We start from the raw sequence: 25383 nt of genomic DNA, 5'->3' as shown, positions 1-25383 counted from the left end.
ACGAAAATTATAGAAATTTGCAACGGGGGCTTGTATCAACTCATTCAAAGTTAGTCAAAATTAGAGAAAAAATTCTCAATTTTTTTTTTTTTTGTAAAAGTTCAAAATCTGCAATGGGTTTTGACAAAACTTTTGTAATAAATTGGAAAATATCGTCTATTTTCATTGATTTTTGTATATCTTGTTGATACAAGGTAAAGTTTGCATTTCATCTCTTTCCATATCGATATTTGATTTTTCAGACATTTCAACAAAAATATCGATAATTTTGCGAATATTATAAATACTATCTCCAATACAATCTTATCTGAATAATTATTAGATATGAGTATCTGATGGACATGCACAATACAAGTCAGTTGACTGGTCGCTCAACTCACATAACATACTTTCACTTGCTGGGTTTGGAGTGCCAGTCTTGGAGTCTTGGACTTTTCGCATCAGGCTTACGCATTCATCCCGTCATTTCAAAACAAATCACAAATTCAACCCAAAAAAGTGGTTGACATATTATGTGGTAGTACCGTACTACGTACTTGTCTATTAGTAGTAGCTCAATCAAACACCAACAAAGAGTGAATTCAGAGATCATGGCAAGCTCTCAGTGCTGCTCAAACCCTCCGACCCTGAACCCCTCCAGCGGCACCGGCCATGTTGAAAACGTCGGCGGTCTCGACTCCTATGTCACTGGCTCCCCTCACTCCAACCTTGCCGTTCTCCTCGTCTCTGACATTCATGGTAACGTCTTGATACTGTAGCTTATGTGATGTTCAATTCTGTGAAGAAAGTGTGTGTTTTGTATTACTGCTTTGTCATTCAGGATTTGAAGCTCCAAAATTGAGGTATGACGACTTTTCGCTTTCAGATATTGACTCGGGCTCATCAGTTACACTTGCTGCTTAAATTTGATGAGCAATTTAGATTGTTCACTCTATGATCTTTACAAGGATAAAACTTCACTTGCCAGTTACAGTTACCGATATCAGATATTTTCATCACAGAACAACAGTGTTGAATATCACTGTATAGGTCGTTGTTTCCATAATATCTTGTATCCTTTAACTAATGCCACCTGCCTTCCAGTATGAAGGAAGCTTGCTGACAAAGTAGCAGCTGCTGGGTTCGTCGTTGTCGTCCCCGATTTTTTTTACAAAGACCTTTATGCACCTGACGATGCCAATAGACCATTTGATGTTTGGAAAATTGATCATCATCCGGTTGGCTCTTTTGCTATTATGTCTACTTTTATGCATCTCTCTTTTGTTTCTTTAACGATCGAAGTACTTTTACAAGTCTCTCTATGCAATTTTAGATGCTTATGTGTGTGGGTTCAGCTGGGCAGTCCCATGAATGTTGTTGTGTTAAAACTTTTTTATGGTTGTTCACTACTAGCCTACTAGGCTGATTCCACCTTTTGTGACAATGGTTAAATTACGAGTCCCAGGCATTGGGGTGCTATCAAAAATTTTCTGCAATTTTGATATGTTCAAGTATTGTTAGCTTCTGAATCTTGTTTTGGGATTGATAGGACAAGGGATTTGAGGCTGCAAAGCCAGTTCTTGAAGCTTTAAAAAGTAAAGGTGTTTCTGCAATCGGTGCTGCAGGCTTCTGTTGGGGAGGTGACTTCACTTTCCTTTCTCGTTAACATCTTTGTTGCTCCATTTCATCCTTGTTGCACTGAAATAGAGCAACAAAAAAGTTTCTCATTTAGACACTTGGATAATGTTAGGCGATGTTTTACTTATCACTCTTGTTTGGTCGACATTGAAAAATTTGCGCTGTTTTCAGCCAAGGTTGTGGTTGAACTTGCAAAGCTCCCGTTAATTCAAGCTGCTGCTCTGTGTCATCCTGCAGTAGTCACAGTGGATGATTTCAAGGGTAAGATATCGGTATTAATATTCAGGAAATATCTCTTTAAGATACCATTATTGGCACAAAACATTAGTCGCACACTCACTTTATGATCTATTCCTGTTATTACTTTCATAGGTTAAGGTTCCTATTTCTATACTTGGAGCTGAGATTGATCAGATGTGTCTGCCTGAAGTCGTGAAGCAGTTTGAAGAGGTTTTAACTGCAAAACCTGAGGTAGGAATATCGTTCATCTGAACAGTCTTCAATACTTTGTGCCCTTGTTAATTTGTTTATTCTTATCACGGACATTCCTCAACTTGAGATGCCTGACGAACTTTGTCTGTCACATTGTGAAATATAATTGTGCATGGCTTACAGTTATAGGTAACCTGCCCTTACAAAAACGACTTGTAAGGGAAGGGTGCCAGAGAGCTTATATGCTACGCTTAGATTCTAATTTAATTTCCAATCATGGTCATATACCGTTTTGTATGAACTTCGAAAACATTTTATTTTTGTTTGAAGAAATGATAGGACAACACCGGAAACACCCCCTTCACATTTGGGTTCACCACTGCGGTAGCTTGTAGTACTAAACTTTTGAAGTTTGTTGAAACGATTGTTGGTTTTGTGGAATCACAGGTTAAGGGCCACGTTAAGATATTCCCGAAAGTGGCACATGGGTGGACGGTGAGGTACAATGTTGAAGACAAAGCAGCTTGTAAAGCTGCCGAGGAGGCTCATCAAGACTTGTTGGAGTGGTTCTTGAACCATGTCAAGTGACTGGCATCATCACTGTAGCGGTTTTCCTTATCTTATCAGCTGCTTTCTATTGGTAGTGGTAAAACAGTTCCTCTGGAGTTTTATTAAACAATGCCTCCGGAGTTTTATGTACTAGTATTTGTTTGTAAACTTTCGTAGTTTGAACTGCCGGTCTTCGACCGGTCTCCTTCGTGTAACCCGGAAGAACCCACAACACCACTTTGGTGTATAAATAAAGTACTAGTTGGAGATGCCCTATGGGTTATGCCGCCACCAAAAATGAGAGTTTTATTAACGTCACAATTTCGTTTCCGATACTTGATAACCATTTTGATTTTAGTTGTAGTTTTCACTTTTTTGTTAGGAACGAGGGGCAGTACAAAGGAGAAAAGAGGGATGAGCAGGGGTAAACGAATGTTGGTGGAACTGGAAGAAATGTGCACGGAAGATAGCTCAAATTTGGTTTTTCTTTCCTAGTTTTGGTTTCCTACATTCTTCATCGTTTCCCCTTCCATCCTCTCTCTCCATCCTCATCCACGATTCAAAGGACCACGTCCACGTTCACGTTCCAGTTTGAACCCCAATTCCGATTCAAATGACCACGACCGTGCGAGAAACCAGAAAGTTGTGAACCAGAAGTACTATCCTTAACATTTGGACAAGCAGATTTCTGAGTCATCATAGCAGTGAACATAGAAGCAGTGTCAAGATCATGTCCTTCTTCAAGTAATAAATCTCAGCTCAATAAGAGCGATACGAATTGGTCTTGCACGAATGTGAGTGGAAGAAGTTATATTCAATGTCCAACCCTTTTAAAATTAATGACGATGACCATGTCTTGATAGGAAATTGTTTCACCAACAGCGGCAAGTTGTTGTCTCAAAGCTCAAACACGCTTCCAGCACACATCAATGGACTCAGTGCCTTCCTGCATTGCACACAAATTATTCTTCAGGTGCCATAGACATGCTTGGATATTCTACCTTCTTAATGCCGCTATGTTTCTTCAATGTTTTGCGTTATGCATTTGGAACGACTGTTGGTTTTATGGAATTGGAGATAGCCGTGTGAAGATTTTCCTGAAAGTGGAACACGAGGTAAGACGTGATGATGAAGCAGCTTGTAAGGTTGCCGAGGAGGCTAATCAAGACTTGTTGGAGTGGTTCTTGAACCATGTTAAGTGAATGGTATTGGCATCACTGTGGAGCGTTTTATCGTCACTAAAAGACGAGATTAATTTGAACCTTATCACATCAGCTACATTCTATTTACTATGAATCAGAAGAATGCCTGCACTTTTATAGTACCCATATTTGTATGTAAAATTTGTTGCTTGGAAGAGTAGAGGTTTGACAACAATGTGGTGCTTTTAGGTTGGCATTTTGTGAGTGGTATAAATCATGTTAATAGGTTTGATGAAGTTGATTAGTGCATTTAAAAAAAATATCTTTTGTATTCTAAATTGAACGAAACTACAGATCAAGCGGTTTTCTCTCTCTAATACGGTCATTTTTGGATAGTTGTATAGTGTGAGTAACTAATCGATATGCACAATACAGTCTTTTCTGAATAGTTGTGGAGTGTATGTAACTAATCAACATGCACAAGTGTAATTTGCTTTGAAGTTTTGAACCATAACATACTTTCACAAATAACCAACGAGCTGTACTGGTTTGGTTTGGAGTGCCAGAGTCCTGGAATCTTGGACTGCGGCTAATACTTATTCTCCTCAAACTTTTCGCATTAGGCCTACGTCATTCATCCCGTCACTTCAAAAGTAAAAAATTCAACAAACAACGTCCAGACTCATATATCGAAGCATTGACTTTCCAATTTGCCACCAAAATATCAAATTCTGATATATTTGCTGACCATTTCCAAACTTTCATATTTTTTTATTGGCCGGAGAATGATTTCCCCTCTATAAATATAGCCTCTGCTATTCTAGCTCAATCAAACACTGGCAAAGAGTGGTTGTGTTTGTGAATTCGGAGGAAAAAAAAGGAAAAGAAATCATGGCAAGCTCTGAGTGCTGCTCAAACCCACCAGCCCTGAACCCGTCCAGCGGCTCTGGCCACGTCGAAAAGCTCGGCGGTTTCGATTCCTATGTCACTGGCTCCCCTGACTCCAAGCTTGCCGTTCTTCTCGTCCATGACGCTTTTGGTACCTTACCCACCACTCCAAAAGTCTTTCTTTTTTCTACTTGTTTCAAAAGCTTGCATTTTTTGTTCAGTTTGTGATTTGGGTTTGTGGGTTTGAGTGGTCTGTGTGTGGTTTTAGCTTAATGGGAACTGGTTTTTAGCTTGTGTAAATTTATGGGTGCAAGAATCTCCATATCGGAAAATTGACAAATTATAACTTATATCGAGTGGTTCTACTTCTAATTATATCGAGGTCTTGTAGTGGAAAGCTGGCCTGTATTTCTGAAATCTTTGACACTGTTGCATATGTTTGATTAATTGATGAAGCAATCAGTTCTGGCATTTTCCTTTTCCCTTTGGCTTTGTGGGTGCTGTGCATATGTTTGATTAACTGAGCAACTATTTACTTGTTCCCCATTTTCTGTTTTTTCTTTCTTCTGTTTTTGCATGATTGTTGTTCTTTCTTTTCCCGTTTGCTTCCAATTGGGAATTCGAATAGCGTAATTGATTTTCGATCATTCAAACCATATGTCTCTCTCTCTATTGTACAGTTGCTTTCTGTGATGTTCTATCACCAAACCACTTTTTAATGTTACATGTTTTTGCCATGCAGGATATGAAGCTCCAAAGGCTAGGTACGACTGATTCCCACATCTGATAGATGAGTTCTCAGAAATCGATTGCTTTTCTTGGATTTTAAATAACACTTTCTGATTAAATTGATGACTTGGTGAACTTTTTGAAATTATTTACTCAGAAGTACAATCCTTGAGGAAAAAATGGTTATGATTGGTCTATGTAAAGAGAATCACTAGTTTTGAAGAATAGTTCAGAATCAGGTTGTTTACCATATACCTGTCGAACTTCACACTTTTCTCTAATGCCCTCTCGTTACGCTTAAAAGTTCCACACCTGTATTTTTTGTGTCAACTCTTTACAATAACAATGCATAGTTGGTCCTTTTAGTTTCCGACATCAGAATTTTTTTGTTTGAAGAAACAGTTGTGATATTTACCTGAATCACTATTAAGTTTGCAAGATTGCAAAGTGCCCTATACCCTTAAACTAATGCCACCCGTCTCTTGTAAAGGATGCTTGCAGACAAAATTGCAGCTGCTGGGTTCATTGTTGTGCTCCCGGACTTCTTCAACCGAGACCCTTTTAATGGGGACCTTGCCTCTCTACCGGTTTGGATAAAAGCTCATGCACCGGTTGGTTCTTTTTGTTTTGATGCAGATCTCTAAGTATTTTGTTTATCTGTAATTTAAGTACTCTCACAAGTATCTGTGTGTGATTCGTGAATTTTACGTACAACTTGGGGGACATTTTCATTTCAGCTTAGCATCCCGGTATTGTTATTGTTTTGAGCTTCAAATGGTCTTGAACTCTGGGATGTTTCCACCTATTGAGACTAGTGTGACAAAAAATACAAGGACCTTATATAGTGGTGTTTTAAAAGTTGATATGGAATTGTTGAGCATACGAGTGCCGCTAAAACTGAGGTTATGAGCTCTTGTTTTCGTATCTACAGGACAAAACAATCGAAGATGCAAAACTGGTAATTGAAGCTTTAAAAAGTAAGGGTGTTTCTGCAATTGGTGCTGTAGGCTTCTGTTGGGGCGGTGAGTTCATTTTCCTGCTCTCCGTTATGTATATCTATTTCCTGGTTTATTAGTAGTATTCAAGTTTAACAATGTCTCGTAGGAGGAAGTGCTTATTTTCCTGCTCAGTTCATTATGGCATAGGTTGTTTCACATGACATTGAATTATTTGTGCTGTTTTTAGGCAAGGGTGTCGTTGAACTTGCGAAGCATGACTTTATCCAAGCTGCTGTTTTGTGTCATCCTTCATTTGTCACTCTGGATGATATCAAGGGTAAGATTTCTGTATTTACAGCCAAAATGTTTCTCCGCACCCACTTCTCTCTATTCCTACTAGCAAAATTTGAAAACGATAAAAAAACCTGCGTTGCGCGATGGCTGCACAAACCTGCGTTGCGCGATGGCTGCGCAACCCTGACCACCACATCTGCTCATGGCTGCAAAAAGAAACAAAATGTGGTATTACAATTCTTTCAAGAAAGAAAAAAGGTATTGTGTGTTGATTATTGATCTGTTCCCGGTATTACTTTCAGCGGTTAAGGTTCCGATTTCTGTACTTGGAGCTGAGATTGATCAGCTGACTCCACCCGAAGTCGTCCAACAATTTGAAGAGGTTTTAACTGCAAAACCTGAGGTAGGAATATCCTTCAATGATTTTGGTTGTGATCAATGCACATTCCTTGTAAGTGACTGTCTGCATAATGGAATCACAGATTAAAAGCCAAGTGAAGATATTCCCGAAGCTCGTACATGGGTGGACGTTGAGGTACAACGATGAAGACGAGGCGGCTGTCAAGGCAGCTGAGGAGGCTCATCAAGACTTGTTGGGGTGGTTCTTGGAGCATATCAAGTGACTGGCACCATGTATCACTGCTGAAGTGTTTTATTGTCACTTAGGAAGACAGTTTGGAGTACCTTAAATTCTCTTATATGTTGTTTTTTATTTGTAAGCGGTGGATTGCCCTAGTGACTCAGGCATTCCTCTTTGACCCGCTACATCCCGTGTTCAAACCCTCCTCTCCTCTTCTCTTAATGTAGATTATTGTTTGTACTCAATTGCTTTTTATCTATTTAATTTATCTGTAATGTTACTTGCTTGGAATAAAGAACAACAACTAAGGTACCTAAAGTTCAAATTTTAAATGTAGACTTCATCGTTTTATGCCTTGGGAAAGTCCCATTGTCCTTTGTGTAATCTTCTTGATGAGACTATTTCTAGCTTACTTTTGAGTTGCCATGTTAGTTGTCATGTTTGGAATAAAGGTTATACTAATCACTTTTGAATCAGACATTGTCCTCCACATCACAGTTTTGATCTGTTTCAAGTGCCAAGTTTTAAATTGGAATTTTATTTCGATTCTATTTGCGATGCGCACGGACAGTTTTTCTTTGGTTGATCATATGCAATGCGCCTTTTGATTGGAAATTCATCCAATACAATCGTATAACGGTTTTTATAGAATAATGAGGTATTGTATATCCACTGCCAAATGTGCTGCTGAATCAACATGGCTTCGATTCTCCTCCTTATTTGTCAGAATACAAATACATAGCTCCGAAAGAACCATTCGATCAACTCGATCATTCCATTTGATGACAACATAACTTCCACAAAGTGTGGTTCTGTTTGGACCCAAAATGACAGTTTTGGGTCGAGGATTATTATGGGCTCGGCCCAGTATGTAAGACAATGGGCATCTCAGAATATTCCCAGAGAAGGCCCAGCCCAGTAAGGTTTGGCCAAATCCTATCAGAAAACAATCTTATTTGGATAGGAGGTCTAACCGAATCCTGATATAAGGAGTCCTCGGATGCCAATTATGTTTCGAATAAAGAAAGGTGTCGAGAATCTAGGGTTTGAATCTGAAGGATAATAGGGTTGGATCCAGAGTCCTACATGAATTAAGACTGGCCGAAGCCCATTCGGATTTGATCAAGGAATTATAGTCTGAGTGAAACTCTACTTCAGCATGTGGGTATTACTACTATAAATAGAGAGGGAAGTGCATCATTCAAGACCCATCCAAATCAACACACAAATATGCCATGCACAAATTCTCGCTCTATGCGAAACCTCTCAAACATCTTGAGATCTTTTGATTTTACCCTTTTTTCGCCAACATATCTTCAGTTTGGATAAACAACATTGTGTTGGCAACTGGCAATATCTTCAGTTTGGATAAACAACACTGCTTCAAGACCGACTGGTTATCTATCCAAGTCTCGGTCAGTAAGGATTTCCTGAGTCCTTGTTGGAAGATGTCATCTTATTAGCCTTCTCGGCGAAGTAAGGTGTTACCAAGTTGCTTAATATTCGGCATACTGAAAGAAGAATTTGATATTTTATGATTGGATACTCATAAGTGTATGTCAGAGTTCGACACATAGACAGCCGAATCGTATTTACAATCAAGACACACATTTCTTTCGAGTACTTGTGTCCCTACAGTCTGGTATTGATTCGGCACGCTTATATTCTCGTGAATATAATTACAGTTGCCGAATCTGGTGCTGACGATTCATGAACTTTGCATAACTAGCAGCCTTCTCTTCAAGCTCTAAAACCCAAAGGCTAAGACGTGTTCCTTCCTCGGTCACAGTCGCAAGATTCAGAAGCCATCAGCGCACCCAACGCCAAATCAACATTCATTCACTCCCCGACCGAGCTCAACCAATGAGTTGGCATGCCCTGCATTCAACCGACAAATGTAGTTAGCTTATTAGTAATTCGGCATGCGCACCACGTAGGCTAAGTAGTTTTAGAGTCAACAGTTATTTACACCACTTGTTCATTCTTATGCATGTATTGTTCATTCTTCATTCATGGCTTTCATTCATTGGTCATCAGGAAAATGGATAATTTGATGAAATTTATGTATTTGAGAAGGAAATGTAGAACCTTGAAGGGAAACTTTTTTTAGAAGGAAGCAAGATGACTGCCGAAATATCTCTTGATATTTCTTTAAAATGGAGTTGTTAATAATTGATAATGGCGAAGCAATATCTACACATAATATCTTCGAAACTTCGGAAATATTTTGGGCAATATCTAGAATTTCAGTAAAATTTCGATACTTCGGTCCTTTTTTTCAATATAAGTGTCATTACTGACACAAAAAAATGAACAATTGAAATTGAAAATAGAAGATTTAATAATTATGAAAATTATATCTAATAGTTAAAATACCCACAATACTAAATGCTACATCACATCAAAACCACACCTCAAAGTATGACATAAATCGGTTAAGAAGTTGTGACACAACAATGGTTTGGTATTTTAAATGTTTAACCGAATTAAAATAAAATTTTCAAAGAAGTTTAATGGCTTCCAATCAAACTAGAAAAGGAAGTTTGGTGCTATTGGTCTAGAAGTTTTGACAGATATCATGTTACAAAATGAACTATATGTTGTAGGCTTATTTGATTGAATTGTATTTAGAATAGAGAAGGAGGGGCCGACAGTAATAGAGAGAGAAAAAAGAGATGTAATTCTGAGGTATATGTTGTATCACCTCATTGTGCCTTTATTTATAATAGTAGGGAAGGTGTATTCCTTACCCTAATAGGATTATAACTCTAATAGGAATTTAACTACTAAAGGGAATATACAAAGATACTCCTAGATACATTAGGATTTACACAATCATATTCCTAATCCAATAGGATTGCAGCACTCTCCTTTGAGTGTATAAAAACTCAACAAAACATCACATCAAATCTTCAACAGATAAGGTAGAACAGTTGATGAAGTTGTCGGCACAACAGGTGAATGCGAGTCAAAAATTTAAAAGAAAGTATGCATTGGTAGTAAAACTCAAAAAACTTGCTATAAAGCCTAAGGTAGGTGAAAACCCATAGACTAAGGAGAAAAGTGAGAAGTATGCATACTGTCTACAACAAACATCAAACAGGATGAAAGTAGTGAACTCAACGAAGTATAATCATCCCAGGATGGATGCCTTATCAAAACCTCGTTAGGTAGCAAAAATCTAGTAGGAAAAATGCTTCTAATCGTAGAAAAAATAGTACATTAAGATCAAGTGAGTATGCTTCTGGATACTCCCCCTGAGTTAGACATAACTTTCAAATAAGAAAATTACAAGCAATTCAACTCAGATAATTTACGCATACCGATTCCTTGGACAATCTTCTGAAAAGTAGACTTGGGTAATGATTTGGTGAAGAGATCGGCCAGGTTGTCTGGGAACGGATTTGCTTAACTTCAATGTTCTGATGTTGTTGTTGGTGAGAATAAAATAACTTCGGAGCTATGTGCTTAATGTTGTCTCCCTTGATGTATCCCTTATTTAACTACTCGATACATGCTACTTTATCTTCAAATATCGTTGTAGGAAGGTCAACAATGGAAGTAAGACCACTAGTGCTTCGAATATGTTCCATGACAACTCTCAACCAAAATGACTCACGCAATGCTTCATGCAGGGCGAGAATCTCAGCATGGTTCGAAAAAGTCGTAACTAGCGTTTGCTTGGTAAACCTCCAAGATATAACAGTGTCTCCAACAGTAAAGACGTAGTCCGTTTGAGAACGTGCCATGTATGGGTCAGACAAATAACCAGCATCTATGTAACCAACGAGGTGAGAATTAACCTAAAGACCAAGGAGGGCGGCGGCTCTTCTCGAGGATTCATGGGTGTAAAACAAGCCCAAATCGGTCGTACCCTTAAGGTAGCAAAAAATGTCTTTAACATCATTCCAGTGTCTGCATGTAGGTGCATTGTTGTATCTAGCCAAAAGATTAACATCGAAGGAGATGTCGGGTTTAGTGCATTGAGCCAAGTATAATAAAGCACTAATTGCACCTAGGTATGGAACTTCAAGCTCCAAAATCTTTTCCTCATCCTCCTTGGGACGAAAAGGATCTCATTTAGCATCTAGAGTCTGAACGACCATAGAAGTACTCGAAGGCTTCGCTTTATCCTTATTAAAACGTCACAACACATTTTGGGTGTAGTTCGAATTGATGTACTAGGATTCCATCCGAACAATGCTCAATCTCTAGGCCGAGACAATATCAAGTTTTCCAAAGATCTTTCGTTTCAAATTTTGATATCAAGTGAATGGCAATTTCCTCAAGCTCTGCAGGAGTTCCAATGAGGTTCATGTCGTTGATATAAACTGCAATGATCGCAAATTCGGAATGTGACTTCTTTATGAACACGTATAGGCATGATTCACATAACCCTGACTTCTCAAATATTCAATCAGACGGTTATACCACATCCGCTCGGATTGTTTCAATCCATAGAGTGATCTCCTCAATTTAATCGAGAGAGTGTTCCGTGGTATAAAACTATTTGAACCAGTCAATGGAAGTCATTCTGGAACTTTCATGTAGATTTCCGTATCTAGATCCCCATAGATATACATGGTTACCACGTTCATAAGCTGTATATTCAGTTTTTTGAAAACTACTAAACTGATAAGGTAGCGGAACGTTATGACGTCCATTACGAGGGAATACGTCTTCTCGTAATCAATCCCAAGATGTTAAGAAAAGCCTTGCACTACGAGGCGTGCTTTGTATCGTATTATTTCATTTTTCTCATTACGTTTCCTCACAAAAACCTACTTGTAGCCCACAGGCTTCACATGTGATAGAATAAGAGTTACAGGCCCAAACACCTTACGTTTCGTAAGCGAATTGAGTTTGACCCGGATTGCTTCTTTCCAGTTTGACCAATTCATTCTACGTTGACATTCATCAACGAAACGTGGTTCAATGTCATCGTTAAGCCTGATGTCGGAAGCAACAGTATATGCGAATCCATCATCGACAATCATCTCATTCAGATTCTAAACCTCATCCAATACTACGTAATGGATAGAAATATCACGATTCTCGAGAAGCTGGTAGGTCACATCTAAGACATCATCGTAATCTAGAATAACCTCATGTGTTGGAATAGATGAGTAAGCAATGGTCAGATTCAGACTAGGGTCACTAGTTTGTGTCGTTTTCCTCTTCCGAGATTGTGAATCTTTTGAACCAGGGGGTCTGCCATGCTTCAGGGAGGAACAGAGGATTGGTTAGCCGCCAATGTACCGTGCCGCATGGGATGTGTAGTTGCCCCACTCTCGATGATGGTTCAGCCTTCCAAGACAATGATAGGACATACGTTAAGAACGTCCATCCTTGCAGGTGCATTTGTTGCAGGTATATGTGATCTCATCACCTTTGCTAGATTAGTAAAAGCATCTGGCGTGCTTTGAGCGATGCTCTAATGATCTAGAATACATCGCACTTCAGTTTCAGATTGAGGGGTGCAGATATCTAAATGAGACATAGTGGGAGTAATCCCCGATTATTTGCGGTGTTCTACAAAAACGTTAGTGATCTTATCTCCCCCTAACGATGGGAAGATTATCTCATCAAAGTGACAATTCGCAAAACGTGTGGTAAAGAGATCTTATGTCAAGGGCTCTAAGTAGCGAATAATGGATGGCGAATCATAATCGACATATATTCTTATTTTTCTCTGAGGGCCCATTTTGGTACGTAGTGGCGGAGCTATTGGCACATAGACTGCACACCTAAACACACGTAAATGCGAGACGTTAGGCTCGTATCTAGTAACTAACTGTAATAACGAATGAGGTTAGGTAGTGGTAGGCCTCAAGTGGACCAACACAGCTGTGTGCAGTATTGCATGGCCCCATGTAAATACCGGCAATTTGGTTCGCATAACCAAAGTCTGAGCTATCATTTGAAAACGCTTTATAAAAGTTTCTGCCAGGCCATTTTGGGTGTGAACATGGGGTATGAGATCTTCAACTTCAATCCCAACAGACATGCAATAATTGTCAAAAGTCTATGACGTAAACTCTCCAACATTATCCAGTCAAATTGACTTAATCGGATAATCAGGGTGGTGAACCCTAAACTTAATAATTTGTGCTAGAAGTTTCGCAAATGCAGCGTTGTGTGTGGACAATAAGCAGACATGTGACCATCGTGTCGATGCATCAACTAACACCTTGAAGTATCTAAATGGTCTGCATGTTGGTTAGATAGGTCCACAAATATCCCCTTGAATATTCCGAAAAAAACTTAGGGGGGGTCGTGAATAATCTTTGCAAGTGAAGGTTGAATGTTCAATTTCTCCAGGGAGCATGCTTTGCAAAGCAGATAGCCGTAATAAGATTTCAAATGCTGCACATGTGATACTTTAAGGATACGGTGCATCATATCTCGTCTAGGGTGTCCCATTCGGTCATGCCAAAGCAAGAGAATGATCTGGAACCCAGCCATAAGGCCAGCCACGTGATGGGTTTCAATGGCGCAAATGGTTGTTATGTACAACCTACTCGAGAAACGTTCCAGCTTCTCGTGAATACGCTTCTGGCCATATTCGTAAGAAGTGATACAAAGACATTCAAAACCATTATCTTCAGTGGTTTCAACATGATATTGATTATCTCGAATATCTCTAAAACTCAACAACATTCTTCCGCAACGTGGAGAATAGAATGCCTCTTTAATGGTTAATTCAGTACCATTGGATAACATAATACGAGCATTGCCATATCCTTCTATCAGGTTGGATGAGTCTGAGAGGGTTTTCAGAGGTGCATTTTTAGGTACGAAGTTAGTCAAATAGTGTTTCTCACGAAATATAGTGTGCGTGGTGGCACTATCAGCCAAACAACTAACTTCCCCACTAATCATACTTAGAAATAAATTAATTGAATCGGTCACATGCATAAAAATAATTCCATTCATTCAATTAATCAATTCGAGATATCATATGCATAAAATAATTATCCATAATTCAAAACAAACCAAAACCAAACAAATAATTCCAAAGACTTAGAAAAATTGTTCGAAATTAAACTATAAACCTAAAATTTAGGGGGAGGGGTGGTTTCGGCCATTCCTAGTGGGTTTGGCCACTAAGGGTGTAAAACGCCCTAACATGTCTTAGAAAAATAAAACTTTATTCTTCCATGGGAGCGGATGCCTCTTGAAAATTTGAAACCTCCAGAGTTGTAGTAGTATCTTCGGGGTGTTTTACATGCACAAAGTTAGTCTCATGACGAGAATGATACTGGGCAATAGCCTCTAGGGTAGCTCGGCATATGCGTGACCAATGATCCTTTGATCCACAACGATAACACATGTCTAGTTCAATGGAAGCCGATTGAACGGTAGCTTTTCCCTTATTCTTGAAGTTTAGGGCCTTAGGGGCAAAAGTTTGGTGCTTCTAGGTCAAATTTTTTCCATTAGTTGAGCCTCTATTTTGTTGACCTTGGGCCCGTGGTGGGGCTTGCCACCCATTTCCACGGCCACGACAAGGTTTTCGTTGGTTGTGGCTGCTAGAATTAGTCGCATACGCTTTAGGCGGAGTGTTCGAGCCAGTGAGTCGAGTTTGATAATTCTTCATCAAAAGCTGGTTTTGCTTTTGAGCGAGAAGTAAAACAGATATCAAATCCAAAAATTTGGTGAACTTTTGTAACTTATATTGTTGCTGCAGCACAATATTGGTGGCACTGAAGGTCGAATAGGTTTTCTCTTAGAGATCATGTTCAGTTAAGTGCTCTTTACAGAACTTAAGTAATGATTAGATTCTACAAACTTAGAGTTGTTTTCATTCACAGACTTAAAGTCTTGGAAGCGTAAATGCTACCAGTCATGTCTTGCTTTAGGCAAGTAAATGTCTTTTTGGTGATCGAAGCGATTGGGCAGAGCAAGCCAGAAGGTACGTGGATCCTCATATGCGAGGTACTCGATCTGCAGTGCATCATAGATGTGTATGTGGATGAAGATCATAGCAGTAGCTTTCTGAGCTTCATCGACGGGTTCGTCATCAGTTGGTTCCTACATAGTAGCTCGAAGATTCTTTGCAGTAAGATGGAGCTTCATGTCTTGAATCCACTTTAGGTAGTTTCTTCCAAAGACTTCCAGAGCAGTGAAATCGAGCTTGTTCAAGTTCAACATGTCCCTAAACAGAGCATACAACAAAACATGGTTAGTCGTATGGAAAGCCATAGACATATATCGTAGAACATGCGGGTTTTATAGACATGTATTGGTTTAATTTAAACATGAAAGTTACAGGTTTCATGTGGTAAGTTTTAAATGAAAACTGCAGGTTTTCAAAGGCACTAAATTCGAAACTACAGGTTTGATTTAGTTATGAACATTCGGTTCATATATAGAGGTACCTGCAAGAACACATAATACAATATGCAATAAAGTGTACTAAATTTGTAGATTGCTTCAGGAAACCAAGTGTGAATGCATCGAGACTACGAAAGATAATCAACGGTTCAAAGAAACGAAATAATTTATTGAATCGTTAATTTCCAAAAAGTGAACTTCAGCTTAATAATTTTGGATTAAATGTTTGATTAATGGACTGCTGGTCACTTTAAGTAATTGAATAGATTGTAACCATTCAGGTTTGATCGTAGAAGCAAAAATAATAATAACATTTCGGTTAAAATTATAGAGAATGCCAAAAATAGTATTGGATTCGAAAAGCCATAACCCAAAATCAGTGGGCTTGGGTTCCTTGTGCAAGGCTAGGCCCTAAAAAGGCTTAGTGGGCCACGAGTTGCTATGGGTAGCCCAATCATAGATGCAGGCCATGGGCCATTTCTGGGTAAGCCTAGTCGTAAAGGCTGGCTTGTTGTGGTCTCGGGCTGGAGCGCTAGCAAGCCCAACCTAAGCTAGCTTTATGGTTGGGTCGTGACATGGTGAGCCCAGCAGATATGGCATCTGCTGCAGGTGAGCCCGGGCAAGAGGACGAGCTCAGCAAGCTTCTGGCATGCTGGTGATGGGTCTACGGTTTAGGGACAAGCCTAGCAGAGCTTCGGGCTGTGCTGAAATGTGTTAGGGCTGCAAGCCTGTTTCATAAACCCAAACCAAGCCTTCGACCTGGCTGTCTAGTACGTGCAGCAAAGCCCAAAGGGCTGTTGCAGAGGTCTATGACGTCAAACGGCGTCATCCCAAGGTGGTGGCATGGCTGCAGGCCAACCAACTTGGCTCGATGCCAGCAGCGCTACGGCGTGTAGCCGCGGCTTGGCCACCAAAAACAAAAAAAATCTAGGGTTAAAAACCCTAATTTCTTCTAAATTAATTTCAATGCTTTGACTCACAAATTCCACATAGCATAATTGCGTATTGCATGAACAAATATATATATTGACAAAATATATGAACACATATACAATATATATAATTGAAAGGAAAATATAAATATAGGGGGTTCATGCATCATGGGGAATGTTTTCATGCTTCAAGGTTGTTTCAAATATCTTAATTTATTTTAAAAGAACCTGATTGACAGAAAATAATTGAAAGCCTTTGATGTTGTAGAAGAAAGCCTCATCCACAATCATTCAGTTTCTTAGCTTCTGGTAAGAACGTCACATTGTTAAATCATGGGAAAAACGCGTGGATTCATCATCTGTCCCAGTTTGACTGCAAATTCACAATTTTATCCTCTTTTATAATTTCAGCCTTCCCACATACCGTCTTAAACGATAATGCCCCTGTTCTTTCCAATACTACAAATCTGCCATTTGCGTTTTTGGTCGGATTTTCTTTTATTTTATGTCCATATTTGAGAAATAGAAAGAGTAATGTCACAATTATGTGTCAAAATTCTATCATGCATCTACATTGATGCATTAGACGATTGGATTTGCATGGTTAAACATTAGCAATTTTAGTCCAGCCATTCACACACCAATACATTTTTAAATAAGAAAACATCAATGTATATACCATACACTAGTGTATTAGAGAAAAACTCCTTTTTTTTTTCCGCTAATTTAGAACTTGTGCCTAAAATATACATTATTGTATAAAAGTTAAGAGTCAAATATGTTGTTGTTTTCTCTTTCCAAGATTGATTTAATTTTTATTGTGATTTCTTTTCTTAAAAGGGGACCAAAGTGTCTTAGCCATGATAGTTCACCTTTTTAGTGGTCGGAAAGACTCACAAAGGTATTTCATTGTGATTTTGACTTTTTGTTGTTTTGTATTTTGTGAAAAAAGAGAGGTCAAGATGAAGAATTAGAACTAAGACTCGGATGCGAAGGTAATATTTAGTAGAAATACAAACCTCATCTCAACGCACGTAATTAAGTCAATAATTCAGCTCTATCGAGTGATGGATTATAGCCTTTATTCCTTTTTAACTCACTACATTGCAAGCCAAAATTCTCTTCCTAAGCCTAATTTAGAGTGATAATATTATTTTAATAATAATAAAAGTCAATAATTAAGTTCATAATGTTTGTTGCATATGGACTATGAAAACGCTCGTTTTTGGAAGAAAATAAAAAGGGGTTTTGGAAAATTTATCCCATTATTATTGCTATTCGTTGGATGGCGAGTTTATTTCGTTTAATCTTTAGAAGTGGTCTTCGCGATCTTCCAATCAAGCAGCCCATGCCGCTGTAGCTTTAACCAATTCGAGGGTGCGCTTTATGAGTTGGGCTACTATGACTCCTCTCTCTCTGGTGATGGTCTTCTCTCGCGACAGACTACCATGTCCTCCAATTTTATAGCTTTTGATGGGCTTCTCCCCTCTTATTTTGGTTTGCCTAAAGGGTATTTGGCAGCCTTTGTCTCTCCTTTCTAGATTCTTTGATGCTCCTTGTGTACTAAGGCAAAACTTTTCTTTCCCATTGCGGGACTAGGAGTTGTAGTGGGATAATGCTAGGGTCCAAAAGATCAAATTTTTAAACCAAATAATGTGTCACAAATAAAAAAGTAAGCACATTAATTAAAATTTAAGTAATAATTCAATCATTAATATCATCTTCAATTGATGCATAAAATTTAATTTAGAAATTTATTCTCTCTAGCATTATCTATAAGATCCCACATCACCCAGGAGTGATGATCATGTAAGCCTTATATGTATATTTTCATCTCTACCTAGCACGAGGCCTTTTGGGAGCTCACTGGTTTCGGGTTCCGTAGAAACTCAAAAGTTAAGCGAGTTCGCCTGAGAGCCTCGTGTGAGTTCCCAGAAACAAAACCGTGAGGATGTGGTAAGGGCTCAAAGGGAATAATATCGTGTTACGATAGAGTAGAACCTAAAATATGATTGATGCCCGGACCGGGATGTGACATTATCCGTAGTAATGTGATTCCTTCTTATGTTCCGCTTTACCGGTTTCAATATATTACTATCTTTCTAAAAAAAAAAATATATATATATATATATATATTATTATTTTATGGCTTGGCTGTCGGCTCCCCAATGATGAAAAACAAAACTGAAAGATAAAGTACTTTTGTTTATTTTATGGCTACCAATTCATGATTATAAAAGATTATGCTTTGGAGCTCCCATGTGATGCACGCATGCACCTGCGCCGCCCGCCTGGGGTATGCAAATTAATGTTGGATTATTATTAGTACAATAATTACCTCTTAATTTATATTACCAAAATAACAGGCAAAACTTAATTTCAGTTCGTAAGATGTTGCTATTCACACATTAATTTTTAACTCTCATACATCTTTCTTAATTTTCGATTGTTGAATCGAATTAATTAAAAAATATCAATAGATAAAAATTAACAAAAGTATGCAGAAGATTAAAAAAAAAGTGTGATTTCATAATTTCCTCATTCCGAGCAAGTAAACATGCCATCAATCAATTCTCATTTCTCATACCTCTTTTAGATGATCTGCTAGTAATTCATGATTCTTTGATCAATGTCATCTTAAGTTGAAGGCAAATGCTCTATTCATCTTAGTAAAGCAAAAAATTAAATAAAAGCCCAAACTGAATGGCAAAAAGGTCTTTTCACCTAAATATAATTATTTTGCAAACCCCTCTCTAAAATTATTATTTTATCAGGAAAGCAAAATAATGCAAAATAATGGCCATCTTTAAACAATGTGCTGTTTTCTGATTTTAGTAATATTTTACTGTTCTTCTCTGTTTTTCTCTGTCCCTCTCTCTCTCTCTCTTCGCTCCAAAAAGCTGCGACTTGGAGTACGCCGTTCTGCGATTCTCTCTCTCTCTCTCTCTCTCTCTCTCTCTCTCTCCTCGATTTCTGTTCGAGATCCAAAAGCACCTCCACTCAGAAATCTCCAGCCCAATCTTCAGATATCTGCCGCTTCTTCGACTACCAATTTCTGTTGAATCCGAAGGCACTCCTACCATGCTTTTTTAAAACCCATTACTTTCTTCTCCAAAAGCATCCACCTTTATTTTTATATTTTCCTTAGGAAACGTTAGAGATTACCGCCTTCTTTAGATCCTCCAAATTTAGTTATTTCCGCTCGATTGCTTTGCACAAGTCACACTCCAACTCTGTGATCTGTAAAATCTTCGTTTCCAACTAAATTAGATACTTCCGCTATCTATTTTAGCTGTCTTATTTTGGACTAAAGCTCTTTGCTTTCTTCTTGCAACTTCCGAATTCGAATTGGATTTTAATCGGTATTGTGTTGGGTTTTTTGTTTTGATCATTAGTTGGTTATATTTGGGAGATTTGGTCATCTGGGTATATTTTGATTTTAGTGGGATTTGGGTTTTCTTTTTGCTGTTTTTTGTGATCTGGGTCTGGGTTTTTTCAACTCAAGGTGTTAGATGCACCTGTTGGATTGTTGCTTAGAAACCCTTTGGATGCTTTGTTGTTAAGATGCAGCCGGATCAAAGAAAAAAGGTATATTCAATGACTTCTGATGTCCTTCCGATGTTTGCAATCACACGTTGATATTAGTAGTTATAGTTGATTTTATTCGAAGATTTGGTCTTGCATTTGTTAACTATTTCATGATAATTGGAATCAAAACTTTCTTGCTGGTGCAGATTTTAGCGTATTATTTCCTGCTGTATTATGGTGGTGTTCCGATATATGGACTGTACAGTGTTCCTGTTCATGTTTCATTTCTGTGCCATATGCTTTTGTGCATTTGGTTGTATGGGTAAATGCCCACTTATAATTTGTCTTATGAAGCTGTTATTGCTTAGTTTCGTTTTGTATCATAAAACATTTTATGGTTTGTTCATGGGGTAAAGGTTAGTCAAACTGAAATACAACACATTACATGAATTTCTTGTATTCTTAACCAGGAATCTAAGTTTTCTTTAACTAAAGAATAGTCAGTGTCATTTACAAATCTCATGTTATTGTTCTTTACATTTTCTAGCCGTTTACCTACTTGATTATGGTAAGTACTTGTAATCTTCAGTCAAGATGTAGAGGGAAATATTTTAAGAAAATAACTAGTGGGTGTTCAGCCTGATTTGGTGATGTTCTTACTTTGACTAACAAGGGTAGAGATTGACTTGTTTCATATTCTTCTACTTAAATTTGCAAAATACGAATTATTTGATTTTTGGGTCTCTTTTAGTCGTCCTTGTATTGTGACCAACTGCTTCCACCCAATGTTATGAATCATTTTGATTGCATACTGACTTGTCTTATGGTATTGTGTTGATGAAATGGTATGTTTGTGGCCATGCAGTCGTCTGCAGATGTGGACTTCTTCACAGAATATGGTGAGGGTAGTAGGTATAAAATAGAGGAAGTAATTGGTAAAGGAAGCTATGGCGTTGTTTGCTCTGCATATGATACACATACTGGAGAAAAGGTTGCAATAAAGAAAATAAATGACATCTTTGAACATGTATCAGATGCCACCCGCATTCTTCGCGAGATTAAACTTCTTAGGCTCCTACGCCATCCAGACATTGTGGAGATCAAGCACATCTTGTTGCCACCATCCAGAAGGGAATTCAAGGACATTTATGTTGTCTTTGAACTCATGGAATCTGATTTGCACCAGGTTATTAAAGCAAATGACGATTTGACACCAGAACATTATCAGTTCTTTCTTTATCAGCTTCTTCGAGGCATGAAGTACATACACACAGGTAGTTTTATACTTTGACCTTGTTTGCAGTACATTTACAATATTTAGCACTACTGTAGATTCTTTTTACCTCAAACTCAAATTAGATCATGACAATACATGTTCTTATTTTCTTCATATATTGGTTTTGTAGCAAATGTCTTTCACCGAGATCTAAAACCCAAAAATATCTTAGCAAATGCTGACTGCAAACTCAAGATCTGTGACTTTGGTCTTGCAAGAGTAGCTTTCAATGATACTCCTACTGCTATATTCTGGACAGTAAGTCTTTCTTTAATAACTTGGGAGCTTCGATTTCCACATGATATCAGATTTGCACGTTTTCCGAAAATGTAAGTTGTTCAGGTCTCATCTCTAACTTCATTTCTTATACATGCAGGACTATGTTGCCACAAGATGGTACAGGGCCCCTGAATTGTGTGGATCATTTTTCTCAAAGGTGAAAGAATCATTACCCCTTTCATCATTTTGGATGCTGTTGGATCTTTTTGTCTGGTACTGTAGTTGTAGCTCCGTGTGCTAAAATGATTCTTTAAAAAGTTTCCAACTGAATTTTATTATGTTATTGCACCATTGCATGTAATGCTTCCTCACCTCTTCTTTTCTCCAATTTACTTCACATTTTTACGGTAAACATTAGCCTGTGGAGATCTCACAATATGTCCCTTTCTCCTTAACTTATTTTCAGTAGGGTTAGAACAATTTATTTAATCCGCTGTTAACCCTTTTGCTAACAAAGGCATTGCCTGAGAAACAATGCTGCATCTGTAACCCTTTCTATATTGGGTGCTGTTTGACAGATATTTAATAATTTTATACACTACAATACAAAACAATATTAGAATGAGCCATACCTTTGCTATCTTCTAAATCTTAATTTGCTTGGCCTTCCATTGATTACCTTACCTCTACTTCCTGTAATAGCATTGAACAGTAACCATTGCAAGTTATGTCATGCAGTCACCCAGTGATAGCCATCTCAGTCTGCTGCGATAAATGTGTTTCTTTTACTTTTCTGCTTTCTTTTCCAGGTGTGATAGTCAGTCCAGTGATACTCTTGTTTCTATTTTCAGTATACACCTGCAATAGATATATGGAGCATAGGGTGCATTTTCGCAGAGCTCTTAACTGGGAAGCCTCTATTTCCTGGCAAAAATGTTGTTCATCAATTGGATCTGATGACTGATCTATTGGGAACACCATCTGCTGACACAATTGCCAGGGTCAGTTTACTGGAATATATTTATTTACAATATTAACAAATTCTGACTATATGTTGTTGTGTGTACATTTCATTGTCTGAACTACTCTTATCTGAGTCTAATTCTAAATTTTATCAAACAGGTACGCAATGAGAAGGCGCGCAGATACTTGAGCAGTATGCGAAAGAAGAAGCAAATTCCTTTCTCCCAGAAGTTCCCTAATGCAGACCCACTTGCACTTCGTTTATTAGAAAGAATGTTGGCATTTGAACCGAAGGATAGACCTACTGCTGAAGAGGTAAATGTTCATACAAATTCTTCATTTTTTTACCATGTAAATTATCCTGCTAATGAAGATATTCTTCTGCTTCGTTTAGGCCCTTGCTGATCCCTATTTTAAGGGTTTGGCAAAGGTGGAGAGAGAACCTTCTGCTCAACCAGTTACCAAGATGGAATTTGAATTTGAGAGGCGAAGGATAACCAAGGAAGATGTAAGAGAGCTTATTTACCGTGAGACTCTCGAGTACCATCCAAAGATGTTGAAGGAGTACTTAGAAGGATCTGAGCCAACTGGCTTCATGTATCCAAGGTATTCTCATCCGAAATTTTAAAATATCAACCTAGTTTAAAACATCCTAACTCATACATTTCTCTTACAAGAGTCTTTATATTTGTAGTCATGTATATGTTCATCATCTGGTTAACATCTGTGTTTCTCATAACATAAAATGTCTGGCCAACATTGTGGGTATTTTAATAGAACTGTTACTCTGAGTTGTGAAAAGTTGAAGCACCTCGAATTAAAACCCTTAGTGCTCTTCCCAGCGAAGTAGATGATATCTCGTGTTTATGCAATGAGGATCTAAACAAACTTTAACACTGTTCCAGGTTTCCATAAGAATAATGTATGTGTTATCACTTCTAAAGGGTATAAACAAAGAAAGCTAAAATCCGCAACCTGAAGCCTATTTTGTTAATGAGTTTCCCACTGTAGTAAAGTGAACTGTCAGTCTCAGGAACCATCACAGTTTGCTCTGGAAGCAGGATGTATGTAAGGTACAGGAGTCGGTATACCAGTAAGATAGATATGCACGTCGTACAATCTTGAAAAAAGCAAGAAATATGGCATTATAATGTTAGTAGACACAATATTAACAGATTTTAGGTTGATTTCATGTAATCAAGTATTTGATTTGGTTGCTAAACCTTGAATATCAAATTTGGTGGGAGAATACCATGCAAACCATCGGGACAGTATGCAGACTACCGGGAGAGCATGCAAACCAAGTTTCCTCTGATTTGCAAGCTTTATTGCTCTTCAAAGGAGAAGGCTTTATCTTAATTTTTAATTTACTTAACTTTTTCAACACAGTGCTGTTGACCATTTCAAGAAACAATTTACTTATCTTGAGGAGCACTACGGAAATGGCACAACAGCTGTTGCGCCTGAAAGAACACATGCATCACTGCCCAGGTATCCCTTGTACCATCTGTTTTCTAAGCATCACCTGTAAATTTTATCAGCATTCTTGTCTAATTGCTCACAATCTGAATTCGAAATCTGGGGATTGACTGAAATTTGTGCTAATCTGATTTCGAAATCTGGGTATTGACTAAAATTTGTGCTTGCAGGGCATGTGTTTCATATTCAGATAACCCGGTACAGCATTCAACAGATGTCACAGATGACCTCTCAAGATGCTGCATCAAAGAAGTTGAGAAGCCACAGACAGACAGGAGCAGTGGGATCCCTACGACAAGGCTCCCAATTCAAGTTCCTCATACCATCCAAGGTGCAGACATGATTACAATAAATTACAAATTGTTGTTAGGGTGTCTGCTTTTTCGCACTCCAAATGCACTTGCAATATTTCTCTTGTTCCCACTATTCCTACTCTTGCGTTTTAAAATTTGAGTTATATTTTTATCTATTTAAACTGCTGTCACTTTGCTTTTTTGGTTTTTTTTTTTTTTTTACTTACATGCTGCTTTTTGATGCAGGAGCTGCAAGGCCTGGGAAAGTTGTGGGCTCAGTATTACGCTTTAACAATTGCGGGGCAGCAGCTGCAGCAGAGGCTCTTGAGCAACGAAGGGTGATGAGGAATCCAGCTGCTCCAACTCAATATCCTGCTGCAAGTGCAGCTTCATATCCTAGAAGAAATATGCCCTGTAAAAATGAAAGGGGAGATTGTGAAGGCGTTGAAGGTTCCAACCGGCTGCAGCCAAAGCCTCCTCAGTACATACCAAGGAAAGTTGCTGCTGCTCAGGGTGGATCTGGTAGCCAATGGTACTGATTCCATGGGAGGTTTATATGGTGGAATCCGCTAACCATAACAGATGTTAGATGGAGCAGTTATCCACCGCATACTAACCGGGATCGATCCATCACTAATTGAAACTTCATCGATTTAAGTAGTTTGAATGCCAGTTCCGGATAGTGCCACATCTGCGCGAGAAAGATTGAGGCCTTTCAATCTCCACTGGAGGAAGAAATGCTAAGCGATGCGTTGACGTACCCGATTCGTTCCATTGCTCGGTAACTTGGGTAATTTTTCGTTTCATCCTTTATGGCGTAACATCAGTGTTTGTATATTCACCTTGTATTATTTTCTACTTGAAATAATGGTCTCTCTAACGCTCCTTTCCTTGATCATGTTTGGACATCTGTGGCGATAACTGATTTGGTTTTGTGCTACTTTACTGGCAAATTTAAACGTGTTTTGCTTTGTTAATTGGGTTGAGTGCTTCAGTTTCTCATGCATGCGCCAATGCACCCAAGTCCGCCACAAAAAATGGAGTGTGAAAATCATTTTCCTTTCGTTATCAGTGTTGAACCATTGTGAAGGTGTTGAAGACCATAAATAAATACAAGTTAAAAAAAACCTGATCCTCACGATGAACTGTTTCATTTTGTCCATTTTGATTCAGTTTATGTTAAGGGCTCG

The 25383-nt window shown here is 38.3% G+C and overlaps 2 protein-coding genes and 1 pseudogene across 2 annotated transcripts; all 3 read left to right on the top strand.

Moving 5' to 3' along the window:
* The first annotated feature begins 590 nt into the window (after nt 1-590).
* LOC137732405 (endo-1,3;1,4-beta-D-glucanase-like) lies at nt 591-2882 on the top strand (annotated as a pseudogene).
* A 1585-nt stretch (nt 2883-4467) lies between these two features.
* Nucleotides 4468-7520, top strand: LOC137731862 (endo-1,3;1,4-beta-D-glucanase-like). The gene is made up of 7 exons (XM_068471106.1): nt 4468-4779; nt 5371-5392; nt 5848-5968; nt 6289-6379; nt 6543-6632; nt 6892-6992; nt 7072-7520. The coding sequence occupies exons 1-7, from the start codon at nt 4632-4634 to the stop codon at nt 7210-7212; spliced, it is 714 nt and encodes a 237-aa protein (XP_068327207.1). The 5' UTR covers nt 4468-4631; the 3' UTR covers nt 7213-7520.
* An 11748-nt stretch (nt 7521-19268) lies between these two features.
* LOC137731117 (mitogen-activated protein kinase 16-like) lies at nt 19269-25170 on the top strand. The gene is made up of 10 exons (XM_068470208.1): nt 19269-20023; nt 20829-21237; nt 21370-21497; nt 21616-21675; nt 22310-22459; nt 22581-22736; nt 22816-23027; nt 23811-23912; nt 24071-24231; nt 24440-25170. Exons 1-10 carry the CDS (start codon nt 20000-20002, stop codon nt 24730-24732), a joined length of 1695 nt encoding a protein of 564 aa, XP_068326309.1. The 5' UTR covers nt 19269-19999; the 3' UTR covers nt 24733-25170.
* Nucleotides 25171-25383: the final 213 nt, after the last annotated feature.

Source organism: Pyrus communis, chromosome 4 (genome assembly GCF_963583255.1).
Source record: "Pyrus communis chromosome 4, drPyrComm1.1, whole genome shotgun sequence".
Taxonomy (NCBI): domain Eukaryota; kingdom Viridiplantae; phylum Streptophyta; class Magnoliopsida; order Rosales; family Rosaceae; genus Pyrus; species Pyrus communis.
The sequence above is the reverse complement of the archived record's forward strand: the minus strand, read 5'-3'. Positions and strand labels throughout refer to the sequence as shown.

Bases quoted from the DNA above. Each gene is read 5' to 3' on its own strand.
- LOC137731862 (XM_068471106.1), top strand. From the start codon at position 4,632: ATGGCAAGCTCTGAGTGCTGCTCAAACCCACCAGCCCTGAACCCGTCC. The intron at 4,780-5,370 runs GTACCTTACCCA...TTTGCCATGCAG, and splicing joins TCTCGTCCATGACGCTTTTG to GATATGAAGCTCCAAAGGCT. The intron at 6,633-6,891 runs GTAAGATTTCTG...TATTACTTTCAG, and splicing joins CACTCTGGATGATATCAAGG to CGGTTAAGGTTCCGATTTCT.
- LOC137731117 (XM_068470208.1), top strand. From the start codon at position 20,000: ATGCAGCCGGATCAAAGAAAAAAG. The intron at 21,676-22,309 runs GTGAAAGAATCA...TTCTATTTTCAG, and splicing joins GTGGATCATTTTTCTCAAAG to TATACACCTGCAATAGATAT. The intron at 22,737-22,815 runs GTAAATGTTCAT...TGCTTCGTTTAG, and splicing joins ATAGACCTACTGCTGAAGAG to GCCCTTGCTGATCCCTATTT.